The 26,220-nt window shown below is 41.9% G+C and overlaps 1 protein-coding gene across 2 annotated transcripts in view; it reads right to left on the reverse strand.

The window, feature by feature from the left end:
* The window catches only part of TGFBR3 (transforming growth factor beta receptor 3), a 125,881-nt gene that overhangs the window by 46,612 nt on the left and 53,049 nt on the right, over nt 1–26,220 (reverse strand). For both annotated transcript variants that reach the window (XM_063343949.1, XM_063343948.1), the window contains exon 4: nt 6,528–6,665. In XM_063343949.1, the coding sequence (XP_063200019.1) occupies nt 6,528–6,665 (138 nt within the window). The remainder of the gene's footprint in view (nt 1–6,527; nt 6,666–26,220) is intronic.

Genomic DNA, 26,220 nt, shown 5'->3' on the forward strand with positions numbered 1-26,220 from the left:
AGTTTCATAAAACTTCTGGGTTTCTGCCAAGACAAGATTGCAATAAGCTGCTTTTAGGGAAGGAGAGAAATAATGACTTGATGGAAAGGGAGGAAATTATTTTGTTATATGAAAATTTGAAGTGGGATGGTGGGAGAGGTCTGGCAAGGCTTTTCTGCAAGACTGACCTGTAACAGGATTCCAGGTGAAAGCATTTTCTACAGGTGTTGCCTAGGTTATGTAAAATTGCGATACCATAATCTAACCAGTTCAATCACTGGTGAAGATGGCCTTCAACTTCCTCTCCCACTCCCCCTTTCTGATGTAATTTTGGCATTTATTTCCTCCTGAGGAAAAAGAAATATTTAGCACAGATGCTAAGTACTCCCCTTGCTGAACTGAGTAGACCTTCCCACCCATGCAGTGCTCTTCCGAGGGGTGGGGATGAAGAGGGCCTTCTGATTTGGGGATGAAGGGGGCCGATGGTCCAGCCCAGGAACATTTGAACCAAAAATGTCCATTCCCAAACTGTTGTATTTTTGTGACATGTGAAAATATCCAATCAGACTAATATGACTAGACACATCAGTAATCAAAGTGGTGATTTTCATTTACTTAGGTCAGGCAGAGTTCATGCACTAACCCATCCCATGTATTTTCAGATTGAAAGGGCATGATACTTAGGTGTATTTATTTTTAACACGATGAGAATAAACTCAAGACTTACTTTTCTAAAATCATAATAATTTTCCCAGCACCACCTACTTAACCCATCAAGATATATCTATATCTATATAAACTCATGTAGAGTATGAAAATAATCCTGTCTATGCCAAATGTATTGTTAACACCACACTATGCAGTCACCATATATTCACTTTTCTCTAACACACGTAGAAATTTATGTCAGGTTTTTATCAAGTTGCTAAAATTTTTTCTTAAGACTATTCACTAGTGTTCTCTCAGGTTCACAGATGGGGAAGGATGCCCTGAGAAGCAAAATGACAATACAGTAAGGCAACAGACCAGTAAACAGCAACTCCCTTTAGCATCCCTGCCCCATCTCAGATGGCTTCCTCCAAAGTACTGTCACTCCATAAGCATCACTGTGCTTCCATTCACTGCCATGGGTTTGGAAAAAAGTCTTCAAAACATGACATTAAAAAAATCCTGATATTAACAGAACACAACCTTTGGTTTTGTTGGGTCATGCTATTTAATTTTTAATGATAATTTATTCCACTGTGAGGTTTAGCCACCAGTAACCATTTTGTGAAACTGTGAGCTGCCTCCATGAAGATAAAGCGTGTGACAAGTCACTGTGCTGACTGAAGCTATATGCATCACATGATAAAAATAAGTGCAAAACCACATGTATACATCAAATTTACAATTTTATACTGAAAAATGTTTATCAAGAAGGTATTTTGTACTTCTCTCTATACTATAACCATACACCCAAAGGCTGGATTGTCTCCCCCATTCATTTTAAACTTCTGCCTAATGGAGGACCAGGTCCAAGGCAAAAATCCAAAAGCTTGAATTATACAATAAGAACTTAAACTCCAGCCCAATTCAGTAGCACAGTAGTTTCCTGGTCTTTTGGATATGTGCTGACACAAGCATTAAATCTTTTCATCCTTAGAATCATAGAATCATAGAATTGTTGAGGTTGGAAGGGACCTTTAAGATCATCGAGTCCAACCTTTAGCCTACCCTGACAAGAGCCACTTCTAAACCATGTCCCTCAGTGCCCCATCTACCCTTTTTTTAAACACCTCCAGAGATGGTGAATCCACCACCTCCCTGGGCAGCCTATTCCAATGTTTAATAACCCTCTCAGTGAAAAAATGTCTCCTAATATCTAATCTAAACCTCCCCTGACGTAACTTGAACCCGTTTCCCCTCGTCCTATCACTTGTCACCAGGGAGAAGAGGTCAGCCCCCATCTCTCTACAACCTCCTTTCAGGTAGTTGTAGAGGGTGATAAGGTCTCCCCTCAGCCTCCTCTTCTCCAAGCTAAACAACCCCAGCTCCCTCAGTCGTTCTTCATAAGGTTTGTCCTCCAGGCCCCTCACCAGCTTTGTAGCCCTTCTCTGGACACGCTCCAACACCTCAATGTCCCTTTTGTAGCGAGGGGCCCAAAACTGAACGCAGTACTCGAGGTGGGGCCTCACCAGTGCCGAGTACAGGGGGATGATCACTTCCCTAGTCCGGCTCACCACACTATTCCTGATACAGGCTAGGATGCTGTTGGCCTTCTTGGCCACCTGGGCACACTGCTGGCTCATATTCAGCCGGCTGTCAACCAACACTCCCAAGTCCTTTTCTGTTGAGCTGCTTTCAAGCCATTCTGCCCCAATCCTGTAGTGCTGCATGGGGTTGTTGTGACCCAAGTGCAGGACCCGGCACTTGGCCTTGTTGAACCTCATACCATTGGTCTCAGCCCATCGGTCCAGCCTGTCCAGATCCCTCTGCAGAGCCAACCTACCCTCAAGCAGATCAACACGCCCGCCCAGTTTAGTGTCATCTGCAAACTTACTGAGGGTGCATTCGATCCCTTCATCCAGATCATTGATAAAGATATTAAAGAGAACCGGCCCCAGCACCGAACCCTGGGGGACACCACTTGTGACTGGACACCAACTGGATTTAACTCCATTTACCACCACTCTCTGGGCACGGCCATCCAGCCAGTTTTTTACCCAGCGAAGAGTACACCTGTCATCCTTTCCTTTAAATAAAGCAATCTGGGGTGGCTTAGCTTTAGTGGAAATTCAATTAACTAATTCACAGAGCAAAGGTAGCAGACCATCTTCCTAATAAGGACACTGAGAACATACAGCTCTGACTCTACCCTCTGCTCCAATATAAGCATCACTTAAGCTCAGTGTGCCTTAGTTTCTCGACCTGTACAATGGTACTAACAGCACTTTACAGAGTGCTCTGATTCATTGTCTGCTCACATCCTGGAGTCGTCATCTTTGTTAAAAATTACAAATTAGAAGATCGAAGGTTCTTTCTTTTTATTTACTTATTCAAACACACTTCCCTGTAACAGTTTAATAACTTTATTATGATGCTTTACAGGAAAAAAATAATAGCTAGTAATAAAAAGAAATAAACAGCTAGGACGTCACTAATGGTTACATGATCCTTTAACTACAAACTTTGACTTGGCTTTAGGGGTGTTGTCTTTATCAGCAGTAAGTCCCAGAAGTTGCCGTTTAAACTTCTTTATACTACTTATCTTTCTAACTAGGGATCAATCAATGAAATTGCGCAATTCACACTTTACATACAGTATATTAACAAAAGTGTGAATGAACATTTTGTTTGAAAAGTCTGAAGGAGAAGCTGGAAAGTCAACAATTATCCTGCTTGATGCTTCCACAGAGACAGACACAATAGTTATGACACTCCTATGGTATGCATGACACAGATTTCTGTTTTAAGCATAGAAATGATGGGCATTAAAAAGTTTTTTTTTAAATTTGAAATCTTTTATGATTCAAAATACTCTGTTTTCTGGCTTGGCTATGCATTTAAGGAGAATGGACAAGACAGAGCAGCAGAAGTACATGGATAAGCCAAGTATTTTCAAACCAGGGCCAAGGAAGCACGCTCTGCACTACACATCCCTTGGAGCTGTGATTTACACTCCTAGGCTCAATTCTCTAAAACTTACTGACGGCTCTAGCAAAGAGGCAGGGAGCCTCTACCCTACTAGAGTGGAAGCAGTATGTCCCTCTGCCCCACAACTCACCTGAAACAAGAATGGATTCTGCAAAGGGACAGGCTCCAGAGGCAGTCCCGGGGATTGCAAACTGGCATGGCCCAAAGCAGGCGAACAGCTCTGCTGCAAAACTACAGCCCCTCAATTTTTTTGTCGTATTGCATTTGCCTACAGGTGCTGGTAGGACTTACTCAGTATTTCCTATGTTTTCTGTGCTGCATGATTCTGTGCTCTTTTTTCAGAAAGCTTTTGGAAAAACAATGCATTTCTCCTTGTGAGCAGAGTGAACTGTGGAAAAGCAATGGATGATCACTACAGTTTAAACTGTTTAGCCTATAACCTCAAGGCCTATCATCCCAAGCTACACTAGCTACCGAGAAAATGGTACATGGAAAGTGGGAAGGCTGATGAGCCCCTGATAAGAGACAGAGGTTAGCTTGTGTTTGCAGCAAAAATATTGCCTTAGAGAACACACAGAATGAGATTCTGGAGTGAGAGGGACTTCAGGGACTAAACTGGGAGAGGCAACAGTGGATCGTGCACGTCCCTGGTGTGCTCTGTTCTGCAATCTCATTCTTAAAGCGCTTTACAGAAAAGAAAAATAGAAAGCTTAACGCAATGGAAGGAAGAATACATAAATTATACGGCACTTGAAGAGATCCCCAATTATTATGGAGAGCTGTTCAGATGTTTAAACATGATTAGGGATGGGTCAACACTGAGAGCTAGTTCGCTGCTCACAATGGAAAGGCAAGTTCTTGTATCTGCAGAGCTTATGGGGAGCAGTGTTACCCCAGCGCCACAGGCGTGTGCGTGGGGATGGCATGAGGCACCACCACTGTCAGCCCGTACTGTGACCAGCAGAGCCTAAGAGAGGCTGGAGTACTGACAGGAGGTATTTGAGTCCCACCAATGGAGAACTGAACCTGTAGCATCTGCCAGGCAATCCTGCCCCACCTGAGAGACAGCCCACCCCTTCCTGCAGCACCTGTGCTGAGGCAGCTCCTGAGGTCAGACAACTTCTTGTTTGGCATGAATCATGACTGCTGCTGCTCACATTTTCAAGCCTGTTTTTGTAACCAGGAGAGCTTGAAACAGTTTTCTGAAGCAAACACTTAGCTAATCATACAGTTTTGGCAGCTGAGGCCTTAGGCACATTCCTGTTGTTCCTATGCCTTAGTGCAGCCTGCTGAAGCCCTGCTGAGCCAAGCCAAGCAAGCCCAGCATGATCACAGTCTGAACACCGGCGCAGCCTGCTGAGTGGAAATGGATGGCTCTCGGCAGAGCGCCTCTTCGCTCCCAGAGGCAAGGTGAGGGGAGAGGGAAAAGCCTGGAGGAGGAGGAAGAGAAGCGAAGAGATAGCTGAACACAAACTAGCTGATATGGAATGCGAGTGATGATGTAATAATTGTAGGAGAAGATCAAAACTAAACTGAAAGTATGTCCAAGATTAAACTAACTGATGGAAGATGCTGTTTCTTTTGGCGCCGGGAGGAGTGAGGAATCTTATCATACTGTTGTTGCTCATCATTTTCTTCCTCCGTCATTTTCTGAGCAGACCTGAATTGTACTGGTTGCAGTAAAGACCAAGAATGGTCAACAGAAGGTAACAGTTAAGAGTCTCCAACACAGTAATGAGAAAACCCAAGATTGTGAATACCTTAGAATACAAACAAGCCCATGTTATTTGCACCAGTCAGTAACACATTGCACTGGAAACAGGATGGAGTCCTTCAAAGTTCAAAATATCAAGGGTACTCCTACTCTTGTAAACTGATGACAGGAAAAAGAAAAACAATCCTAGAAAACTTTTGGTGTCCAACAAATGATAGGACTCTTGGTGCACGTAACGGTGTCACCACCATATCAGCTCAACTGAGAGCGCAGCATCCCTTCACTGTGCATCAGTGCAGCAACATTGTCCATCCCCTCCTCCTGCTGATGCACGGTGACACCATTAAGTACCCACCTGGTGCTGCAGCAGCAGTCTTGCCTACCACTGTCAGCTGTGCTGGAGGAGTAAAATTAAACCCTATAAGGATACAGCTAAAAATAATCAAGTTTAGTTCTGCAATTAGAGTTGAATATAGTAAAAGCTGCAACTTTAATAAAGACGACTCATGATTAGACATGATGTCACGCATTAAAAATTTAATCCAAACAACTTGTCCGTTTCACTACAAATAGCAAACTTGAATGTCCTGGCAAACTCCAAGGACATGATTTACAAATACTAGGTAATATTTGGATCCTACATTATAAGCAGTGCTCCAGTCTTTCTGAGAAATAAAAATGACTTCATTCTGGGCTTAGCTCGGTCATTTCAATAGACCAAGCTTCATTAGAGACATAAACCGTAATTGTACATATTGAGCTCAACACATACAGATTTTTGTTTTGGTCAGAGACCACACAACTAGCATCCACCCATAACATTTCCCATTGCTTTGAGGCTTTTTGCATTAGGGTACTATTAAACTTCTATTCAGGACTGGCAATCTCTTACAACGTCCCAGCTTTTTGAACTGGAATGGTTGCTAGTGTTAATGACTACGTGATATGCAGATTCTGAAAAAGCAGTTTGGGTTTCTTTTCCTTGAATTCACATAAAAAGTAATTGGGTACTTTTTCCAAACTGCTTTGCCCTGCCACCTAACCGTTCCCCAGAGCCACACGCTGAAACTTGACCTCCTGTTAACTTGTTGGTTTTTTTAATGTATGTTTAAAAACTTTCCAAATGAATGTCATTAACTCTGTCTTGTGCGACAAGAAGCTATGATATAGAGCAGGCCAGACGACTGTGTATACTTACAAAGAAAACTCTTTGGATTCCAGGTGCCAGTCTTTCTGTTTTTAGCTTCCAGACCAGAGGCAAAGGAGAGTTGAGCACAAACACCAGAGGCTTCTGGTGAATATGCACTGATGAAATCGGATTCAAGTGTAACGTGACCTGCAGAGAAACACAGAAATACATGAATACCCCTCTTATAAGTTTCAAAACCAAAGCAGAATTTGAAACAATGAATCGAAGGTCATTTTTACATATATTATGGCTTCTAGCACTCAGACCTCTTGACCCAAGATTATAGACTAATCTACTTCCAAAAAAATCAGTCAACAGAGCACAGATAATATAAAGAATGAAACAGTTAATGTTTGCGCTCTATGCTTGCAAAGCACTGCTAAAGTGTTTAAGAAAACTTTGGCAAACGCTGATGAAAAATAGCTTATGCAAAAGGTCAAACCACTAAGCTGAGAGTTGGAGAACAAGGAGATAAAAAGAATTGCAAAGCAAACCCTGATTTCTGGTTTCTAGATGTAACCTACAAAGCTGGCTTAGAGTACAAACCTCATCTGCTGATGCTATTAGGGCATAAATCTAACCTACAAAACAAATAAAACTGAACAAACAAAAAACAGGAGGAACGAATCCAAAAACACAAGCAAGCACTACACTAGTTTATGGAAGGAATTCCTTCAGAAATTTTAACATACACTAGGGAAAGAAAATGTCTGTCTTCAGGCACTAAAAGGATACATGGGGAAAATGATCCCAAGAAAGTGGACATCACAGAATTGACGCAACCCGTTAGAGGTGATTTTTAAGAAGTCTGGTCGCTGGAAGACCCTCCTGCCCAGCTCCTCACATCCCAGTGCTGCCCTTCTAGAAAGGGCCTGATGAGGGGCAAAACTCTAACCAAATGCACAACAGAGAATAGCCTGTCAGTTTTTAGCACATAGACAACTTGTAACTGAAATCACAGTGTTTTTACAGTATCTTATAAGCTTTTTAAGCAGTCAGCATTTGTCTTGATAGTTCATCCTGCTCTATAAGGAAAAAGTTTTAGCATGGAAGTTCAAGGAGCATCTGGACAGTGCTCTTAGTGACGTGGTTTAGTTTTCGGTGGTCCTGTGAGGAGCAGGGAGTCGGGACTTGATGATCCTGATGGGTCCCTTCCAACTCGAGATATTCTGTGCTTCTGTGACTAAGCAAGGCAAGCCTATGTCTCTCAACAGTGGGCGGCAGGTGGGTTCCCTGACACAGAATCACAGCTCTTTCTAGAAAACGTATAGAGAGAGCAAACATGAACACAACCACTCATTTGAGTGGTGGCACACAGAAATGCGCATACAGGTGATTCAGAATGAATTTTGTCTCCTCCTAGAGAATTTGAAAGGAAATCTGAGACATGAAATCTTCTAAGTATAGTTTATTGCATTATTCTTATATAGGAGTAAGCATCAGTTAGTTTACCATTAAAGTAAATGCAGACTCATCTGGCAAACTAACTATATGAAAGCTAGAGATCAAACTGAATATTAGGTGCCCATTACTGTTGAAAATCTTTCCAAAAGAAAAAGTTAGCTTTTTTTTTTCTTTAGTTATTTTCTTTATTTTTTCCTCCCCACCCAAAGTGAAAAGTTCACCATCACTGCAAAGTGAAAGTCAAACCTAGGTCTCAGGGCTGAGAGACACCTGGAGGACAGCAGAGACGCCTTTTTTGTCTACTTAAGAATTTAGGAAAAGCTGGCAAACAACTAGCTGTGTTACTTACCAGGCCAATCAGTAAGCAGAATTTACTAGATTCTTAAAATCCACTGAATGAACACACCTCCAGCCCCCACAGAGAAAGAGATGTCAAACCCCACAGGCACACCTCTGGGGGCACCGAGAACATCCATATCTTCATCTTTCTTATGCTTGATTAAAACTTGTTGGAAAACTGGTATTAAAAGAATAATTCCGTATTTGTACTAAAGACGGAACTGCTTTAAAAGAAGGAGCAGGTCTTCTCTTCAGCAGCAGGGGCAGCGCTCGCTCTGCCCGCAGGAAGGCTGGGCACCGACATCTCCCACCCAAAGGCCGCCACCTTCACCTTTACCACTGCTTGGCCTCTCCCGCCAGGAGGTCTGCTTGTATTTATGCATTTCCAAAAGAAAACATTAAGTACCATAGATTACCACGTCTCCCAGGGACTGAATTTCTCTCCATTTTCTGCCTCAGTAGAATAAAATACCTCCTTTTAAGAAACTGCAGGGTGTTCGCACTTTGAATGCTAACAGGATGACAGAGACTTCCAATGCCAAACAGTCACGATCTTAGCTATAAAAACTGCTTTAGGGTATCAGGCTATAAAGCCAAAATAATTGTTAGGTGAAAATAAGAGAGAAGATATAGTTACTTGTTTTACAAGGCTCCCTCTTTGTTGTTCTATCTAGAAATTGAGAGGCAAAAGTGGAAAGAAAAAGGTGTTTAGAACTGCTATTAAATTCACGGCTATTAAAAAGCTTTCATTAATTCTTGTGGGTTTTCAGCTGTAATCACAGCTAATTAGTAATAAGCTGTTTAAACTATTAAATATAATCACCTTGTTCTGGGGTTACGTTTTCTTACAAAGCAATAAAAATGCTGTAATCTAAGTTTACCAAAGTAGCCCAGGTATATCTTTCACAGTCCTGATCTGGCAAATATGAGTGCAAATTTTATTCTGATATTTTTTCTGCTCCAGATGGCATAAAGTACATTCAATTTTAAACTCTCTAACCATCAAAGTGTCAAAGAGAAAATTTACTCCACTAAACTGAGGAAATACTAAACACATCCACCCTTATATGCATCCATAGCCACATTTTCACACCCAATGATAACTGATTTCTTCTGATCCCAAAGAAAGTAAAGACTAATGTAAATATTGATAAAACAAGCTATAATATAGGTTTATGTACTTAAATAACCAAGAATAGAAAAACAACCCTCTCACACTGGCCAAGCGGGGCACTCAGCTTGGACTTTTACCCTGGTGGTGTTTTTATTAGAATATCAAATCAATGCAAAAGAGAGGCTCCTATTAGAAATTTTTTAAATTTTTGCTATTTAAAACCTCTGGTATTTATTAAAACCAGAAATGATACAAGAAATACAACACACTGAAAACTTCATCTCAGAAATAGCTAGGCCAAGTCCTTTGGGTAATAAGGAAATGGAGAAGTATCTCTGTTTCAACTGATCTCAGGCAAGTTTATTCAAAGCCAACATCTATCGGACCAGACAGATGTTTTAGACTTCATGAAGATTTCTGCCTCTTGGTTTGGTCACATGAAAGAGCACACAGAGCAATCACACTACCTTAGTGAGAAAATCAGAGACTCTTTGCAACTGGACCTACTATCAGATTTCATAGTTGCTATTCCTTTAGGCTTTGGAAATTAAGTATGTATATAATATACACACATACGATTATTTCCATACACGTATGGAAATAATCAACAAAGTTTGAGCTGTATTCAGAAGTGGTGATATATCTATCCTTGCCTTTGGCTGGAATTGGAGGATAAATTATATCACATAATGGAATTTTCCTACATTTGTGCCTGAAAAGTGCAGACTGATCCTTAAGCAAAACTCCAGGACTTCAACACAAAATCAATTAATTTTTCGTAAGTTAAGTGTTCCCGTGAAAATTTTCATAATAAATGTAATTTTGCATTATTACACTCCTCCGTTTGCTCATAAGTAAGACAGCAAAAAACCACATAATGTGGGATTCATATTCCTAGTCCTAAACTTGAGAAAGAATATAGTTAACATGAGCATGCTTCTGCAGCAGCCTCTTGGCATATATATTCCTTGGCATAATGGAGTCCTCAGCACCAGCTTGGTTTTCCAGATTAAAAAAAAAAAAAAAAAAAACAACCCCTGAGCTGCTCAGCACCTGCTCAGGACCAGCCTGGTCACTGTGTTTTTCATAATTCATTTTTGCTTCAGAGCTAGCCCTGCTGAGGAGCAGCTGGGTAGCCTAGCCTGAGCGTGACTGTTCCCGCTGAGAAGTCGTACAAAATTAACAGTCTCCTCCTAGTGTAACTACATCCTCCCCTAGTATTTATGATTGCCCCCAGCACCGTCTGTGCTTGGTGATACACAACAGTGGTATCTATTATGAGAGATTTTTTCCTGGTCCTTAGAAAAAATTTCAAGCAAACTGCTGGGGAGTTAGTAGCATTCAAGAGCTTTTTGCCAACAACCTATCTGCCAAGCATATGGATTTCACCTTGCGCGACAGCAGCTGGTGGGCTATCACACAGTATTTTTGGCCCAAGTAAGGTAAGCATGGTCGAAACACCCCACCAGCGAGGTCAGAGGTGTTTCTGTGTGGAAGGCAGCGGTTTGAACTGTGGCATCCTGGACTTAACCATGCAACAGAGGTACCCAAATGCCTCTTCCACTCCCGCTCTAGAGACTGAAAGGCTTAACAGGACTCTAAGGTGTTGCAAGCTTATGACGTTGACACAAGCACAAGTCCCAAGCTTCAGCTGTACCAGCACCTCCAGCATGGAACCGCCACACTCTTTAGCTCTGCGTTGTTAAGCTTTCTGCTGTCATACCCACACTCCCACCTTCTTGCCCCTCTGCTAACTTCTGGCATGCCTACCTCCAACCGCAGCACGGCAGTGGAAGATCCTCATCCCTGCTCTCTACAGTAATATCTCTCACCAAAAAGTAATTTCTGCTAGAGTGCCTCCAACTGTGGCTCTAGTTAAATCATATATTGGCTGATTCTTAAATGGTGTTCCCCTTCCCCCAGTCACCTTTCTGTCTCATCTTAGCCCGTGAGCTCTTCAAGGCATATCCTTTCTCAAATGTCTAGACAGCTCACAGCACCTTCTAAACACTCCACAAATTAACAGAAAGGTACTGGACCACTTCAAACCACCAAACAGAATGTTTCTAATTAATAGCAGAAGCGCTAAGTAGAAAATCTCCCTTCATTTTTGTATTTTCACTGGCAGAATCCATATTCTTAAATATTTAGGTGAAGCATTTCCCAGAAACCCCAACAGAAACCAGTGCTACACATGTTCAGCACAGTACAGCTAGATATGATGACATGGTGTGAAATTCTGAACTCACTGAACTCTGTGGTAAAATTCATTATTTTTCTGAAACTCCCATATAAACTTTTTTAAAAAAAAACCAAAACAACTCACATAAGGTATCTAAAAAGAGAAAGTCCCCATCCCTTCTTACAGGCTCAAAGCAGCTTATAAAAATATGCACATTTTGTACTTCTCAGCACTGTACTATCTCAGTCAAAGTCTTCTGCGTCTCAGACAGCTCTATGAGCAGTTTGGTCAAACAAGACCAAAAGAAAATTAAACCAGAAATCATTAAATGGACTAAAGCACTTTTAGGTCACCTAGTCCATTTAAAAAGCGGCTGCTATTGCTCTGCCCATGTTATTTTAAAACCATATTAACAGACAGCACATTAACCAAGCAGACAGCAGCATAACGGCAATAGAGGAAAATAAGTCAATGTGGTCCAACACATCCCTCGCTCCCAGTGAAGGGCTCGTTTGATCACTGAGCTGCTGCGCAGCCACATTGTGCAATCAATGGTTAGGCCAGACCTTCTGGACACGTGTCTCAGCAATGGCCCTCTCAGCTTCAGCAGCTGTTTGTCAGAGCAAGCTCCTCTTCCTGACTCACGTCTGCCCTTCACGGCCTCCTTTGGCACACGCTTCCTCCAAGTAACACATGACTAACTTGTGAGGAATACGACAACTTGGTCATAGGTGAAAATCTAAGATTAAAGCTATTCTAAAAATCTTACAACAAACCCTACAAATTAATTGTTTAAAAGCACACCAGCAACAAGGCATATAACTGCAACCACAGAGAAGTTCCAAGTCTTAACTTTGGCATTTCACGGCATCATTCGCTCGAATGGATTTTTCAATACATGTTACAACGACAGTAAAAAAATAAAATAAAGATACTACATTTCATAGGTGCCATGCCTATTAAACTTAGGCTGGCATTACTTAGCCAACTATATTTGCATGTATTCCTGCTGGCCACTGCCGTCTGCAGAGTCTGCAAAGAGTTCCTTTAAGGTCTCTAGCAGCAGCAAGGTTAAGGCGGCTGCAGAGGCTTCTCTGTCCCCAGAGATCAGAGTTTCATGGAAGGCTGAGTATCACCACAGAAACCAACTACAAAAACAGTCTACGGGCTCCTGCCCTGTTACTCTGGTAAAGCAATTTGTACAACGTGAAAGGCAAGGGCACAAATGCTGAAAACTGATCAAAGTAAACACTGCTGTTAAAGTACCATTTTGTTTTGCTGACTTCAAGGCACCAAATCACAGACTCTGTGTTTTGTTCTAAAAAGATGAAAGTCAAGTGCCAAGGATTTGTAAGGTTGAATTAGCTATTCCAGTGTGAAGGCCTTTAGATAAATTCATAGCACATTTTCCAAAACAGCCATTACGAATTTGTGCTAATAAACCAGGACAGAATACGCTGTGTTGTATTGAATTACACTGCCCAGGCTAGGACAGCTGTTCTCCAAAAGAGAACAGAAAAAATGAACTTTAACTCTCAGATCATATAAACAGATTTTCTGACTTCCAAGTGATGCACTAAAGATGGATTTATGACACCTTAACTCATTACTCAGCTGCAAAGATTAATTTAATTAGTACAAAGCAAGCAAAATTTAGAACAGAAATTTGAAAGTGTATACCTATCGCTGCCCTCTAGAAGTATTTTCACTCTCTTTGTTAATATAATATTTATAGGACATGAATTATTCTGATATTGCAACAGTCAAAGAAACTAATATGAACAATCTTATCTTTACAGTTCATTAGTGTATATTATCCAATATAAGAGGTTTAGAATTTCAACTGAAATTCACTTGAAAAATATAATGTCAATACATTAGCTACAAAAGAATTCAGTCAAGGATTAATCCATGAATCCACCTCAAGTTGTGGGACCTAGTACTGCACTGCTTTTCAAATGCGTTTATCAATTGGTTTGGGAAGGATCTCCAGGTTTTTTGGGGGTTTTGTCCTTTTTTTTTTTTTTTTTTTAAAGATGACAGTAAAGAAAAAGTATATTCTTTAGGCAAGGACTGTGAATTCAAAATGGAACACTTCTCCTCCCCGTCCCCCCTTGTATTTTTGCTATGCTCATTGAATATTGTGTTACAGATTTGATACCAAGCCAGCTAGAGTAGATCGCAATGTCCAGCTTTCAGGAGCCAAGAGTTTTTGAGAGAGAGTTTGCTGATTTTTCCAAGAAATTCAAAATATGTTCACATGGTGTTACTGCTTGAAGGTAATATTCGCACTCTTAAATCAAACGATTTTATAAGCAAGCTCCTATCAGCACGTGAGACCCCACCACTTCCCTTCTGGGAAGGTTCTCCAAGGCAGACTCTCTTACTCATTCAGGGCAAACACCTATTTATTTTTTTTTGAAAACTCACCCCAGCAATGAGACAGAAGATCTTCAGAACAGCATCAGAGAAATAAATATCTCCAGGAAAGCTGCAAAGCCATTAAAAACAAGCACTCATACCCACACACAGTTACTTTTTCTCCTGCAGAACTCGAAGCTGTGCCATCCTCGCAGCCCTTGCCAGAGACGGACCATGCTTTCTTCTCTCTGCCAGGCAGCGCTAAAGGATGCTGCTGGAGCAGGGCCCTACTCTGGCAGGAGGCGGCAGGGGGGCTGCGATGCACAAGCCACACGGAGGGAGGGAAAACCCTTTCCCTTCTTTCCCTCAGTCCTCAGGGAACAGGTCTGAGCGCCTGGTGGCTGTGTGGTAGCATTTACTAGGTGCTTGGAGGAGTTTATTTCCAAGGCTCAGGTAACGCTCTAATTCTAAAAATCAACCTTTTGCGTATTTTATCCTAAATGTATGGTCGCAAGTGGATTGGCGTTGCCTGGACCTTCTCACCCACGCTCCACAGAGAGAATCAGATTGACTAAACAGCAGTTATAGCTCAACTGCGAAAATCATGGGAAAGATTCACCACTGGCATAATTCCACTGAAGCTACTGGCATTAAGCCAGAGACTGTTGTGGTCCCATACATTACCTTATAAAAAAAGAATACTATTGCACAATCTGCTGACCCTTATGATCTACCACCCAGACTGGAAAACTAGGCTCCATCAAAAAGAAGGCAAGAGAACAGAAAGGTTGATAAGGACTACCCAACTACGATCTACAGCCCATTGCCCTCTCTTCATTAAGAAGTACTGTCAGAAACCTCTGACCAAGAGGTGTTTGGAATCTCCCGGCCTTTTTTTTTTTTTTTTTTCTTTTTTCTGTTTGTCCTGCAACAGGGGCTAAAGGTCAGGGTGTGCTGTGTTAGACACAGACAGTTCCTTCCCCAAAGAGTTTACAAATCAAGACATTCAATTCCTGTACCACATGCGTGTTCCAACATTCACTAACAAACTATTCTGAAGTATGCATGACGTTCCCAGAAGAACGCTTTAACATGAAGATGCATTATTAATAATTCAGAGGAGAAATGGCAGCCCCAAGGTGTGTGTTCAAGGGGAGAACTAAGTAAAGCTCCCTTTGCCCTCAGTGGGGATGGACGTGGCCCCTGCACTTGGCACATGTTACGCTCAGAGCAAAGCCATGCACTCAAATGGACATACTGACTTTAACAAAGATCTAAGTTTAACCTTCAGAACCAGCTTGAAGAGTGACCTGTCCATCCACTGACAAGGTAGCTGTATCTGACAGACTGATCAAAGAGAGCCCATTAGAACAAAAGCCTAAGAGCTTGCAGCATATTCAAATATTATCTGTAGTTCTGCCTCCAGTCTAAGTTCTGGTACCTTTCTAGCCCTAAATATTAAGTGACCAAGCTGAGGATCCATATGTAACAGGATGGAATGACAGCACGTTTAGATCTCCTCATGTGGATTCTTAGTTCAGCTGCACCAGACACCAAATTAAAAAAGGCAAATTACGAGTAAAATTTAGCACTGTAACATTATCAAATACATCACTTGTAGGACGAGTACAGTATAGTACAGCGGCATGCTGTACGGCACTAAACATACTGCTCAGTACCTGGCAGCACTGTCGTTTGTATCTGGTTCATAACTGATGCTTTACTGCACATACTTTCTCCTCAAAACTGCAAGAGCAGGCGACCGTGCTGGTAAGTTTTTATGGGGAATGCAGCGACTGAAGTGCCTGTTGAGAAACCACCACAGCTTGCACAGCGTCAGAAAGTTCTGACACAAGACGACGTTACAAAATAGTGCTTCGAACGTCATGAAAATGTTGGACTATTTCTGCCCACAGCTCAGTCACATAATTTATCTTCAGACAAAAATGTAGCCAGTTAATTTCTAATGTTCCAAAGTTGCTATTTTAAGCTGGAGCTGCCAAATGTGATCATGTTATGTTAGAAGCTAATCATTTATGCAAATACCTAGGTAATAAAAAATTAGGACCAAAGCTATTCCTGATACAAATAATTTGGCAAAGGGACAGGACAGTTATTGAAGTCCTATTTGCACTAGAAAGCAGTATTACTTTCACAGTGCAAGAATGAGAAAAGTGAAAAAAACTTAGGAGAGCTATTTTAGAGCACAAAGAGTAATAACTGTATTAGCATAAGTGTAATTACACTGATAGAGCTACTTCTGCGACAATGATCTTAAAAGTATAACCCAAAGAGCTTACTGAGAAATTTTATGTAGAGAACATACACCCGTGTAAACTGCCTACTTCATCTTTGTTTACCTGAATTGAATAATACAAGATACAGCTTTCCCTTTCCCTATATATTTCAATTTGGTTTCTATGTCTTCAGTGTTATCTCATGCTTTATATAGTTTAGAGAACCAGAGTTTGCCTGAAAAATGAGATTTTTCAAAAACTTCCAGCTGCATCAAAGAAAGCAGACAGTCTCTGCACAAGCATCTCTGCTCAGCTCTGCCAACCAAATCTAATCTTCACATGTTAGCCCGTCCCTGGGCACCTGCAGAGCGAGGGCTGCCCACAGCGACCAGCCCCAGGCTTCCTTCAATGGAAACCCCCTGCCCACCAGTGCAGGGCTGGGACCACGTCACCCATTCCTCCTGTGACCCGAGCTAGACACCCAGGCTCCCAGAGATTAAGTGAAACCATTTGTGCCATCTGCCCTTCCACAGAGCAGTCGGGCTTCCCAGCACTTGAGACCTAAAACCACGATGTTTCGCTCAGCTTTACATAAATCAGTAGATATCAATACTGTTCACATGCCGTAGAATGAATCCTAAGGGGAAAGTCCTCCTTTTATACATTTTGTGGGAAAATTTCTTGTTGGCTTTAGATCTGTTTAAGGGCACAGGATCCATTCCTGTAAGCCGCAAGTACAGCATCTCCCCTACTGTCATCAAGTGGCCTATTCACAAAACGGTACCACATCAGACTAAGTTTTACTTTAACAATTAAGGTAGAATACTCATGTGAAAAGGAAACATTTTCCCAGACAATATTCTATTCTGCACTTGTACATATACTGCAGAACTAAGCTTTCCTTTGGGGAATCATCTGGGCTGCAAATTAAGTTTAATTTTATAATCCTCTCCCCTTCTCCCATCCCTTAACTAGTTGTGGTTTTGCACTAACATAGTGCCCAAAGCCCTGAAAAAACAAAGGCAGGGTGGCGGGGGGTCACTACTATGTTGGAGGATATACGAGTACATCCTAAGAAGCAGCTCTGATCCCAAAGAAAATGCTTCTTAAACTGACAGATAAAAGACATACGACAAAGTTCTCCCAGGACCATTTTCCTGAAGTCCATTTGGGACGTTCTGAGCAAATCTACTCAGGCTTTTCCAGGTATACAAGTTTCTGCTGCCTGTATTTTCAACAAGTTAGGTGCTTGCCACCCAACCAGAAATTACATAGCTGCAGTGATGTACCGCTACAGGATTGATACATCTTGCCTCTCAACAGGTCTCGTTAGTCAGAGCTCAGTACAATGCTATCTGTGGGCTCAGAGATCAGCGTTAGCACTATCTTGTCTCGACCAGGCTCTGACAGCAGACACAGGAAATTCATAGTTCATCTCAACTGCAGAACACCACACAGATGTAACGCAGCCCACGGGGTCATACGAACATCATGGCAAAACTGGAATCTCAATACAGAACTTCCAAATCTCAGGGCAAATCCTGAACAGATGAACACCCTACTTTCCACTGTTTCAAAAGCTGCAGGTGTGGAAGGGGAAGAGGCTGAGACAATGGGCCTTCACAGAGCAAGAAACAATACAAACAAACATGAAATAGATGACGGAAAGGCTGCAGGACAAAGGGTAACGCCATTTGGAATTTGCTCCTCAAAGGTTTTGCAGCCAGACCACACATAGATCCAGATGACTGGAAAAAAGAAACATCATTCTACAGGTGTCTTTTAGAGAGGCACAGTCACATTGGGAAGTGTAAAATGTGGAGTTCACATTTTTATTGGACATGTAAAACTAAATTCTTGCTTTCTGAGCCAGGATAAAGAACAGCGTGTGTGCATGAGTCATAAAAAAAATGAAAACCTAAGCAGCAACACCAGATTTAGGAAACAGTTTTGTTTACTTTATTGTCAGCAACCCACCAGCCTGGGTAAGAGCTGGTGCAAGTGTGTGTCTGTTATACATATGCTCACAAATGGTATTAGAAATTAAATACAAAGGAAGCTGCTTTCAGAAGATTAAAAGTAACTGTAACCAATACATTGTCTCTCTGCTCCCCTCGGGCAGGTCTTCATTCTTCCCAATTTTTTTCTATTTTCAAACTTCAAACAAAAAATAAAAATCAGAACTTTTACTCGCTGTACAATCAGAACAGTATTTTGGGAATATTTCAAAGAATGAATTTATGATACTGACTACATGGGAAAAAAAAAAAACCACCAAACCCCTAAGGAACCAAATTTTCTATTTAATTAGGCCTACCCACGTGAATAAGACTACTTATATCCGTATACGCTTGCAGAATCAACGCCATGAAAACTGACAAAATCCTACAGAAGGCTGTAGGCTTGACCGTAGGCACGACTGAGGCTGTCATGCAAGTATTTTCTTGCACAATGATGCCATTCCATGCACTTATCAGTACTGTCCTGCTGATTTTTGTTTGAAAACAGATTTACTGAAGAAAATACTGTCTTGCCTTCCAGCTAACAGTGTAAGAACGGACTGCTGCCCCTGGCGTGCAATATTTTTCCATGTAGCTTCAGGTGCATTTTCAGTGTCTAGTTTACCTCATTGCAAGTATCACTTGAAACTAAATTAATGGAGGAAAGAAGGCATGTTCAAATGGTCCATTCTGAAAAAGATATCTACAAAGCAAGTGACACTGTGCTTTTCTGCAAAACTAAGGTCATACGGAGTCACATTTCTCAACAGGCCTTAAAACTTCACTTACGTATTGGCATGCACTAGCAGATTGTGTCTGTGCAGAAGAAATGAAAACTCTGCCTCCTTGGGTGATGACAGAAATGCGAGCCAGACTTCAACCATTCTTCAGGGTTAGAGAATGCCGGTTATCTCCGGAAAGGTGACAGATATTAATACTTTTCCTTCTGATGAGAATTGGGTCATCACAAACTGTTACCTCTCACCTGGAGACACTACTTACTGCCACCATCATGTTTATCACATCTGGCTTGAGCTCAAATCATAATAAAAATATTTCTCCATTATAAATTGCCATAGCAATTGTTAGAGAGACACTATCAGCTATAAATTAACTATAATTCCTTCAAACTTTTTCAAGCAATTTAAGTTTCAGATGCTTGCACCTCATGGTGGTGCTATTTTTGCATCTTCTCCTCTAAATAACAAGTTTTGCTACTGTAGAAGTACTCTGTTTATGTTTCACAGGGAAAGTAAGAGACTCTTCTAGGGAAACACAAACTTGAGTATACAAGTGTTATCAAAAGCATGATCTACATAAAAAAAACACACAATTAAAGCATATCTTTATCTTCTCATATCTTGCCACTGCAAGGTTTTATGTTTTCAGCTGATACAGGAGCACAGCTGTCAAGCACAGCAAGCTCCACACAATTTATATTGGAAATTTTTCCTGATGCTAGGAGGTTGCAGGAGAACGACTTCATTAATTCCAGTTTTGGGTTCAAACAGACACTCCAGAGAACAACATAAACACAACCACTCATGACAAGTGTTGCTCCAGCATTTCACACACACACACACACGAGCCCGAAGCTAGACTGGAACCTGCCCATCGAGTTTGTGATATAAACGGACTCCTGGAAATGTAATCACTTCCTTAATTATCTTTTCTTGGGGAAAGTAACTATAGACAAAGCAGTAATTTATAAATACTCCAAGACATGTCAGATAGAAGCTTTGAGGAGGGAACTGGAGACCAAGAATGTGAATCACAGTTTATGATCAAACTCAAAACACATGCATCTGCCTGAAAGGACGTGTGAGAGCATGTGCGCAGTGTGCTTACACACACAAGAGCGACAGAGAGGGAGGAAGAAGAGTCCATCTAGTAAAGACCATGGCAACAGCTGCCCCATTCTCTCTATTATCCTGCAACAGCACATCAGCACTTGCGGGCACTCGCAGCAGAGGAAAACAAGAGTCCAATTTTCAGCTTCCAACAGGTAATTTTAAATAGCAGTCAGCAAAACTGAAAAATTTAAGCAATCAGGAAAGTCATTCTGACATTTTTTTCCTTTTGAACCCTTTAGCCTTCTGTGGTGGGCCTTGGCATGGCTTCAGACACCGAGAGCAGGTCTCGCTTTCTGCACACAGCCAACAGTCCCATTTCTAAAAACGGAAAATACCGAGGGTTTGCACATCACTTTCCAAGTCATGAGAAGTCACTGCTGCCTCTTTAAGGGTAGATGCATATCAAGCCCTGCTCCTGCAGGACAGCAGGCTCTGCACAAACAGGCTCTTCTGGCAGACACATGACTTCCTCTGGCAGTTCTGGTGGGCAGAACTTGGAATGATTGCCAAATCCAATGACCAGCAAATCCTGAGCTGGCTGAAAACAACCCACAAAGACTGCAGTCCAGAGCAAACAAGATGAAAAAGCCACATTAAAAAAGACTGGATTTTATGCAAGTGCTGATGCTTCAAAGTGCTAACAAAGAAAAGAGGGGGAAAAGAGTTGTGAGGGCCCTTTAAGCAATGGAGGTTGGGGTGGCTGTTGGTTTCTTTGTGTTTTAAAGACATAGCAATGCAGTGTCCATCAATCAAGGCAATTAGGACATCAGTGTCATTTTAGTGGACTAGCTGCATGGGAGTTGCAGCTTTCAGTAGACATGGCATGATCCGAGAAAGACATTGAACGATTACAATTTCTGCGGAGCACGCTATCAGTATCTTTAAGGTTTTATAAGGTCTGTTGTATGCTTCACTTCGCGCTCAGTTCAATGGTCCAGCAGCCTGGACAGGGCTCTTGGACAGGGCTGTGGGGACAGGAATGACAGCAGTCTGTGAAACCACCCTGGTGAGCCAGTGGAGCTACCACAGGCTGCGGGCAGGCTTTGGAAAATACCCAGGGTCAAAAGATCCATGTGATGAGGAACTACTGCTTTCCAAGCAACAAATACAGGGTGTTCCTGGAGTACATCTGCCACGGCGTCGCTCACAACTTGACTCTGAGACCTCACTGGCACGGAGCACCGCTGGAAGTAGTAATTCATCTGGGCTTCCCATTCTCGGTTTTCTGATGTGGGCCCTTTCCCTTGCTCTTACAAGTGGTGTGCAAAACACTGTGAAAAAAGATTATGATAAAAAGTAGCAGTCAACCTTAAGCCTGACAGAGACGTTTGCAGGTGGCCAGACTCATTTTCTGCTGCTACTCTGTAGGTCCTGTTCTTAGAGACTTAGAGACACAGACCATCAAGGAACAAGCAGTAACAGGGTGAAAGCGATCAAGCTCTTCAAGAAATGGAGGCTGGTGTGACTGTTAGTTTGTTTGGTTTTTTAAAGAGATGGCATCAGGTTCATCTTGATGGGCTCAGCGTAACAGGAGAGCTGGCCTGCATGTATGAGGTTGAAGCCAACCAAGCGTTGTGGAAAATCTGAATATTACATACCCATCCAGACCCAGTGACAGTATTTTAAAATGTCCACAGTGGCCCACAAAAATATGCACTACAAAAGTAAATACCTCTTCTTGGTAATGTCAGACCAGGAAAGATCTACAGCCCCACTGAAGCTGGGGAAGCGGGTGTGAGGAAAGCATGGCATGCATGGCCGCAGCAAAACTCCAAAGTCAAGCACAGGAACATGGGGCAAGAACCTCCCAAGTGGCAGAAGGCACTCCCCAAACTACTCTGGTGTCTGTCAACTCCCAATACTGAACTGGCTGGCTACACAATTCAGAGTGTCAAGCTCCAAGTGACAATCTCCCGAAAGACACTCTCTTGTTGGTTGACCCATGAAACTGGATGAGATCAGCCCAGACTTTCACCAAACCTTTCCCACATTGTAGTCTTCTTTTTAAGGTTTACCTTCTCACATTTGAAACGAGATCCTTGGCCACCAAGTTACTGGTCCTCTCATCTGAAGTCTCACCTCAGACTTCTCCATCCCCAGAAAGACTAAGCATCTCCACTGCTTCCATCTCCTCTCCATCCCCAGACAGACTGGACAGCAACACAGCAGCCTGCACCATTCTGCTCTCAAGCCGTCTCACTATACGTAGTTCGTGCCACTCCTGGTTCAAAAAAGTGCCACTTGTGAGTCTGCTGTTGTAGTTAGACATCCATTACTGCTGCCAAGCAGAGGTGGTCAGAAAGTGGAGAGGCAGAACAGCAAGATATCTTCGCAACGTTCAGATCTGGTCTCTACCTTGGCAGAGGCACAAGCATGGTGCTTTGTTTTATCTTTGAAGGCTTCTTCTAAAGCAGCAACCATTTTTCTGCAAAACAAAGGCCTTTGGCCTACCAGCAGTACCAAACATGCCCGAGTGCAGCAGCCTAGGCTTCCCACCGTACCGCAGCAAACAAGCAGAGGGCAGATGCAATGCAGCCTGGCAAACCAAGCAACATGTCTTTTATTTCCCAGCCTGACCCTGTGCCACATATTCTGGTCAGCTCACCAGAGACATCAAATTTGTACAGCCAAGTGACTTGGCAGTGCACAGATCCAATATTAACGTTAGTGAAGTCTGTGGTCTTACTCAGAAGTTTAATCTCACAGAAGTAACGAACTCTTTATTCTTGAGCCTCTTATTTTAGTATGAGTTTAGGACTGCATAGGATAATGATCCAATTATTTTAATTTGGATTATTAAGCCCAAGATGCAGGGTGCTTCAAAAATTGAAATCAAACTAGTCTGTCTTACCAGTTTTAGAGCACTTGGTCAAGCTGACACTGAGCTCAGCACTAAAAGGCCACAACAGAAAAAGAAGCTGACCTTATTTCCACTATACGTGAGATCCTAAAGTCTGAGAAAACAGCCTTAGTGGACATTTGATTGGTACTAAATGGAAACTTGTTTTAATAAATGCACTTTTAGAGGAAGAAATAAACAAAATGTAATCAAACAAACAACTAGGTAACAAAACCCTCACTAACTCCAGCTGCCAAATAACAAACCTTGAATCCCCTTCCTGCCTGCTGTCGGCACAGGACCTGCAGGTCCCCTCTGACCATGGCTCTGGTGCAGCAGGTCAGCATGTTTAAACCACGCTCAGAAAGTGGCCCCTTTATCACAGCTGTATCTCAAGGCTGTCCCCAGACCCCTGGATGCCTGAGCATGAAACAAAACATTTTTCCCTGGCATAGCCTTGGGGAAGGCTGTTGTGGTGGTAAACGTATGAAAACGGTTAAAATGAACACACTGGGAAATAACAGTGAATCAGGTTTTCATCACCTTCATTGTCCAGATCTTCATAGTCCTAAAGTACAAAACCATTGTGACACGGAAGAATCATCCCAAATTCAGGATGTACTGCAAAGATCAGGATGTAGAAGTACATTATCAAGTGACTGTTTCAGATTCTTTCCTGGTCCCATTTTTACAACGTAGAGGATCTCTTCACAAAGTACTTAAATATTGGATTTAAGTAATTTTTCCCATTATTTTATGACTTTTAGGTAGGTTGGCTCAGGAACCCAAGATACATCACTAGCAATTATAATTAGGCTGCTCCACGGGAACTAGCAGGCATGTTAGTAACAGGTTTGCTCTCAAAGGAAAATATTTTTTATTGTGAAATTGTTGCCAAGTAACACTGATTAAACAGCGGGGAAAAAGCCTGACGAACTATTACGGCCTCAGTGGCATTACTCAAAATTGTAAAAATAAAGATGAGTCCTTGATTTTCCTGCTTTCATTTCACATAACACATGTCAAACATCTGTATCAGGCATAACATCTTAAAGCTATTGAGGATGAGGATGTCAACGAAAACAATAGTGAATCCATTGCCAGGAACTCTGATTCCATGTATTCACATGTATTCAATCTTAAGTACTCACATGAGATTAATTTTATATGCCCTTGCTCCCCCTTTAGCTATTTCAATGGTGGCTGAGTGCCTGAAGCAGCTCAGGGAAATTCAACTGACAGGTATAATAAAAGAATCTTCCAGTAATTTAGGACTTGCTAATATACCTAAGGAGTGACTTTCATCTAAAAATAATTTTTACATTTTTTTTTATACACATTTTTCTGGTGCAAATCTCTAGAGTTCCCAAGTGCCACCACACACAACAATTCTTTCTCATAACAGAAGCAGCAGCTTCATGAGAAAGCAAGTACCTCCTTTCTAAAATCTGGTAAAGTGAAGCAGTGAAGATACCCAAAACTAAAGAGAAACTTATTGTAAGAGTTCGGTAGTTCCTGGCTTTCAGCTGAGACCCAGATCAGTACAGAAATGCACACATCCACTCACTTCCCCAGGAATATTTGATCAAATAAAACAAACAAAAAAGGCTTGCATTTTTCATGCCAAGTTCAATATAAACACTTGTGGCTATTACATGCACCCGTATTCTATTTCCTATGATAAAGCATGGCCAATATGAATTGTAATAGAAGAAATTTCTAAGAAATACCTGAAAAAGATTGAAACTTTTGGGGTTCTTACTTGAAGAAAGCGTCTTCACAGTCTCAACAAAGGAGATGTCACCCCAACAGCGATTAACGAAGTAAAATACAAATTCCTTGAAGATCACAGATGCGATTACAGCATTTTACGATATGACCTTACATTTACCAGATTTCAGACTTAACCTGAAAGTGCTAAATTACTGATTTAGTTTTGCAAAGTTTGTTCAGAATACATAATCCCATACATTTCCAGTCCACCTATTTTTTTCCCTGTTTACAAGGAACAAAAAGCACCCAAACCATACTAATCTTTACAGAAAAGCCTGTGTGTGTTACAGGAGGAACACATGCGCCTGCCATGCCCTCCCCCCACATCAGCCACCCCTCCTATGTTTAAATTTGCAAATGCTTGCTGTCTGTATATTCTACACAAGTGTCAAAATAAGTTAAATTAATGCATACATGTATGTTGCATATTTATGAGAACCAGGATAACTGCACAAGTATGTTTAATGCATGAGCTCTCCAAGGAATTTGCTAGGGGAAGTTTACACTCCTCCCAGCAAGTAAGGAATGTGTAATTTAGCGGCATCCAGCACAGGGCAGGTTAAAAACAAAACAAAACCCGACCTCCTCCCCCAAAGCAAGCCTTCACTCAAAGATTTTCAGATCTTGCATTCCATGTCATGAGAGCTTCAGCCAACCTCTGAATGAATGCGTGATTTATTTTAAACATGCTTTCAAGGCTGCTGAATCTAGCTAACGTACTGTCAAACAAAAATACTGGTTTTATTCTGGAGTATACTGGAAATACTGTATGACAAACAAATCTCTACCTTTGCTATCAGCATTTGCAGGCGACAGGAAATACCTCAGCTGGTAAATCAAACTGAAGTAACTTGAGGTGATGGGTACATTCTACTTTTAAGACAAAAGGCCACTTGGTTTTCATGATAATGGAAAAGATAACATTTGCTCTGCTTTGTTTTCCGAGTCTGATCCTATAAGTGAAATCCTATCTTTCCAAGTTGTTTACACTCTTTTGCTCGACACAGTCGCCAGCAAGCCTTGCTCCAGCTTCCTGTGCATTTTTAGCGCAGCCATCTCCATGGCTGAGACTGGAAACTGGCTGGGAGATGGGAGAAGGGCTACAAATTGTGAAATACGTCCTGTGCCCTACCCTTTTGTATACCGCAGAAGTACACAGAAAAGACAGCTTGGGGCAAACTGCTTTCTTACCGTAAGCACGTTAGAGGAGGCACAACCAGACTCTTTCTGCTAGACAGCAACTATTTTTATTCAAAGCCCAATATTTAAATCTTCAATCATTCTGTCAAGACGATTAGACAGTAGTGGCACAGCCTGCAACCTTGTGCGTGTGTGACTGTAGCTCATGTTGCGTGTGCACACACAACAGTGCAGAAGCTGCACTGTTACACAATTAGTGGTAGAAGCATCGAACCAGAGGGAAATTTGGTTTTATGCAAATGTGCGCTTTGCAGTTGATTCATTCGGGTCTCTCAGGAGGTACAAGATCCAGCTGTAGCCTGCTTCATCCCACCCCCGGGAACACTTTAGTAACTAAGAAGTTACAAGTTCCCGCTATACCACGTCCCCACAACGAGGGCACTCTTCTGCCCACTTCCAT

Source organism: Chroicocephalus ridibundus, chromosome 8 (assembly GCF_963924245.1).
Source record: "Chroicocephalus ridibundus chromosome 8, bChrRid1.1, whole genome shotgun sequence".
In the NCBI taxonomy this organism is placed as follows: Eukaryota; Metazoa; Chordata; class Aves; order Charadriiformes; family Laridae; genus Chroicocephalus; species Chroicocephalus ridibundus.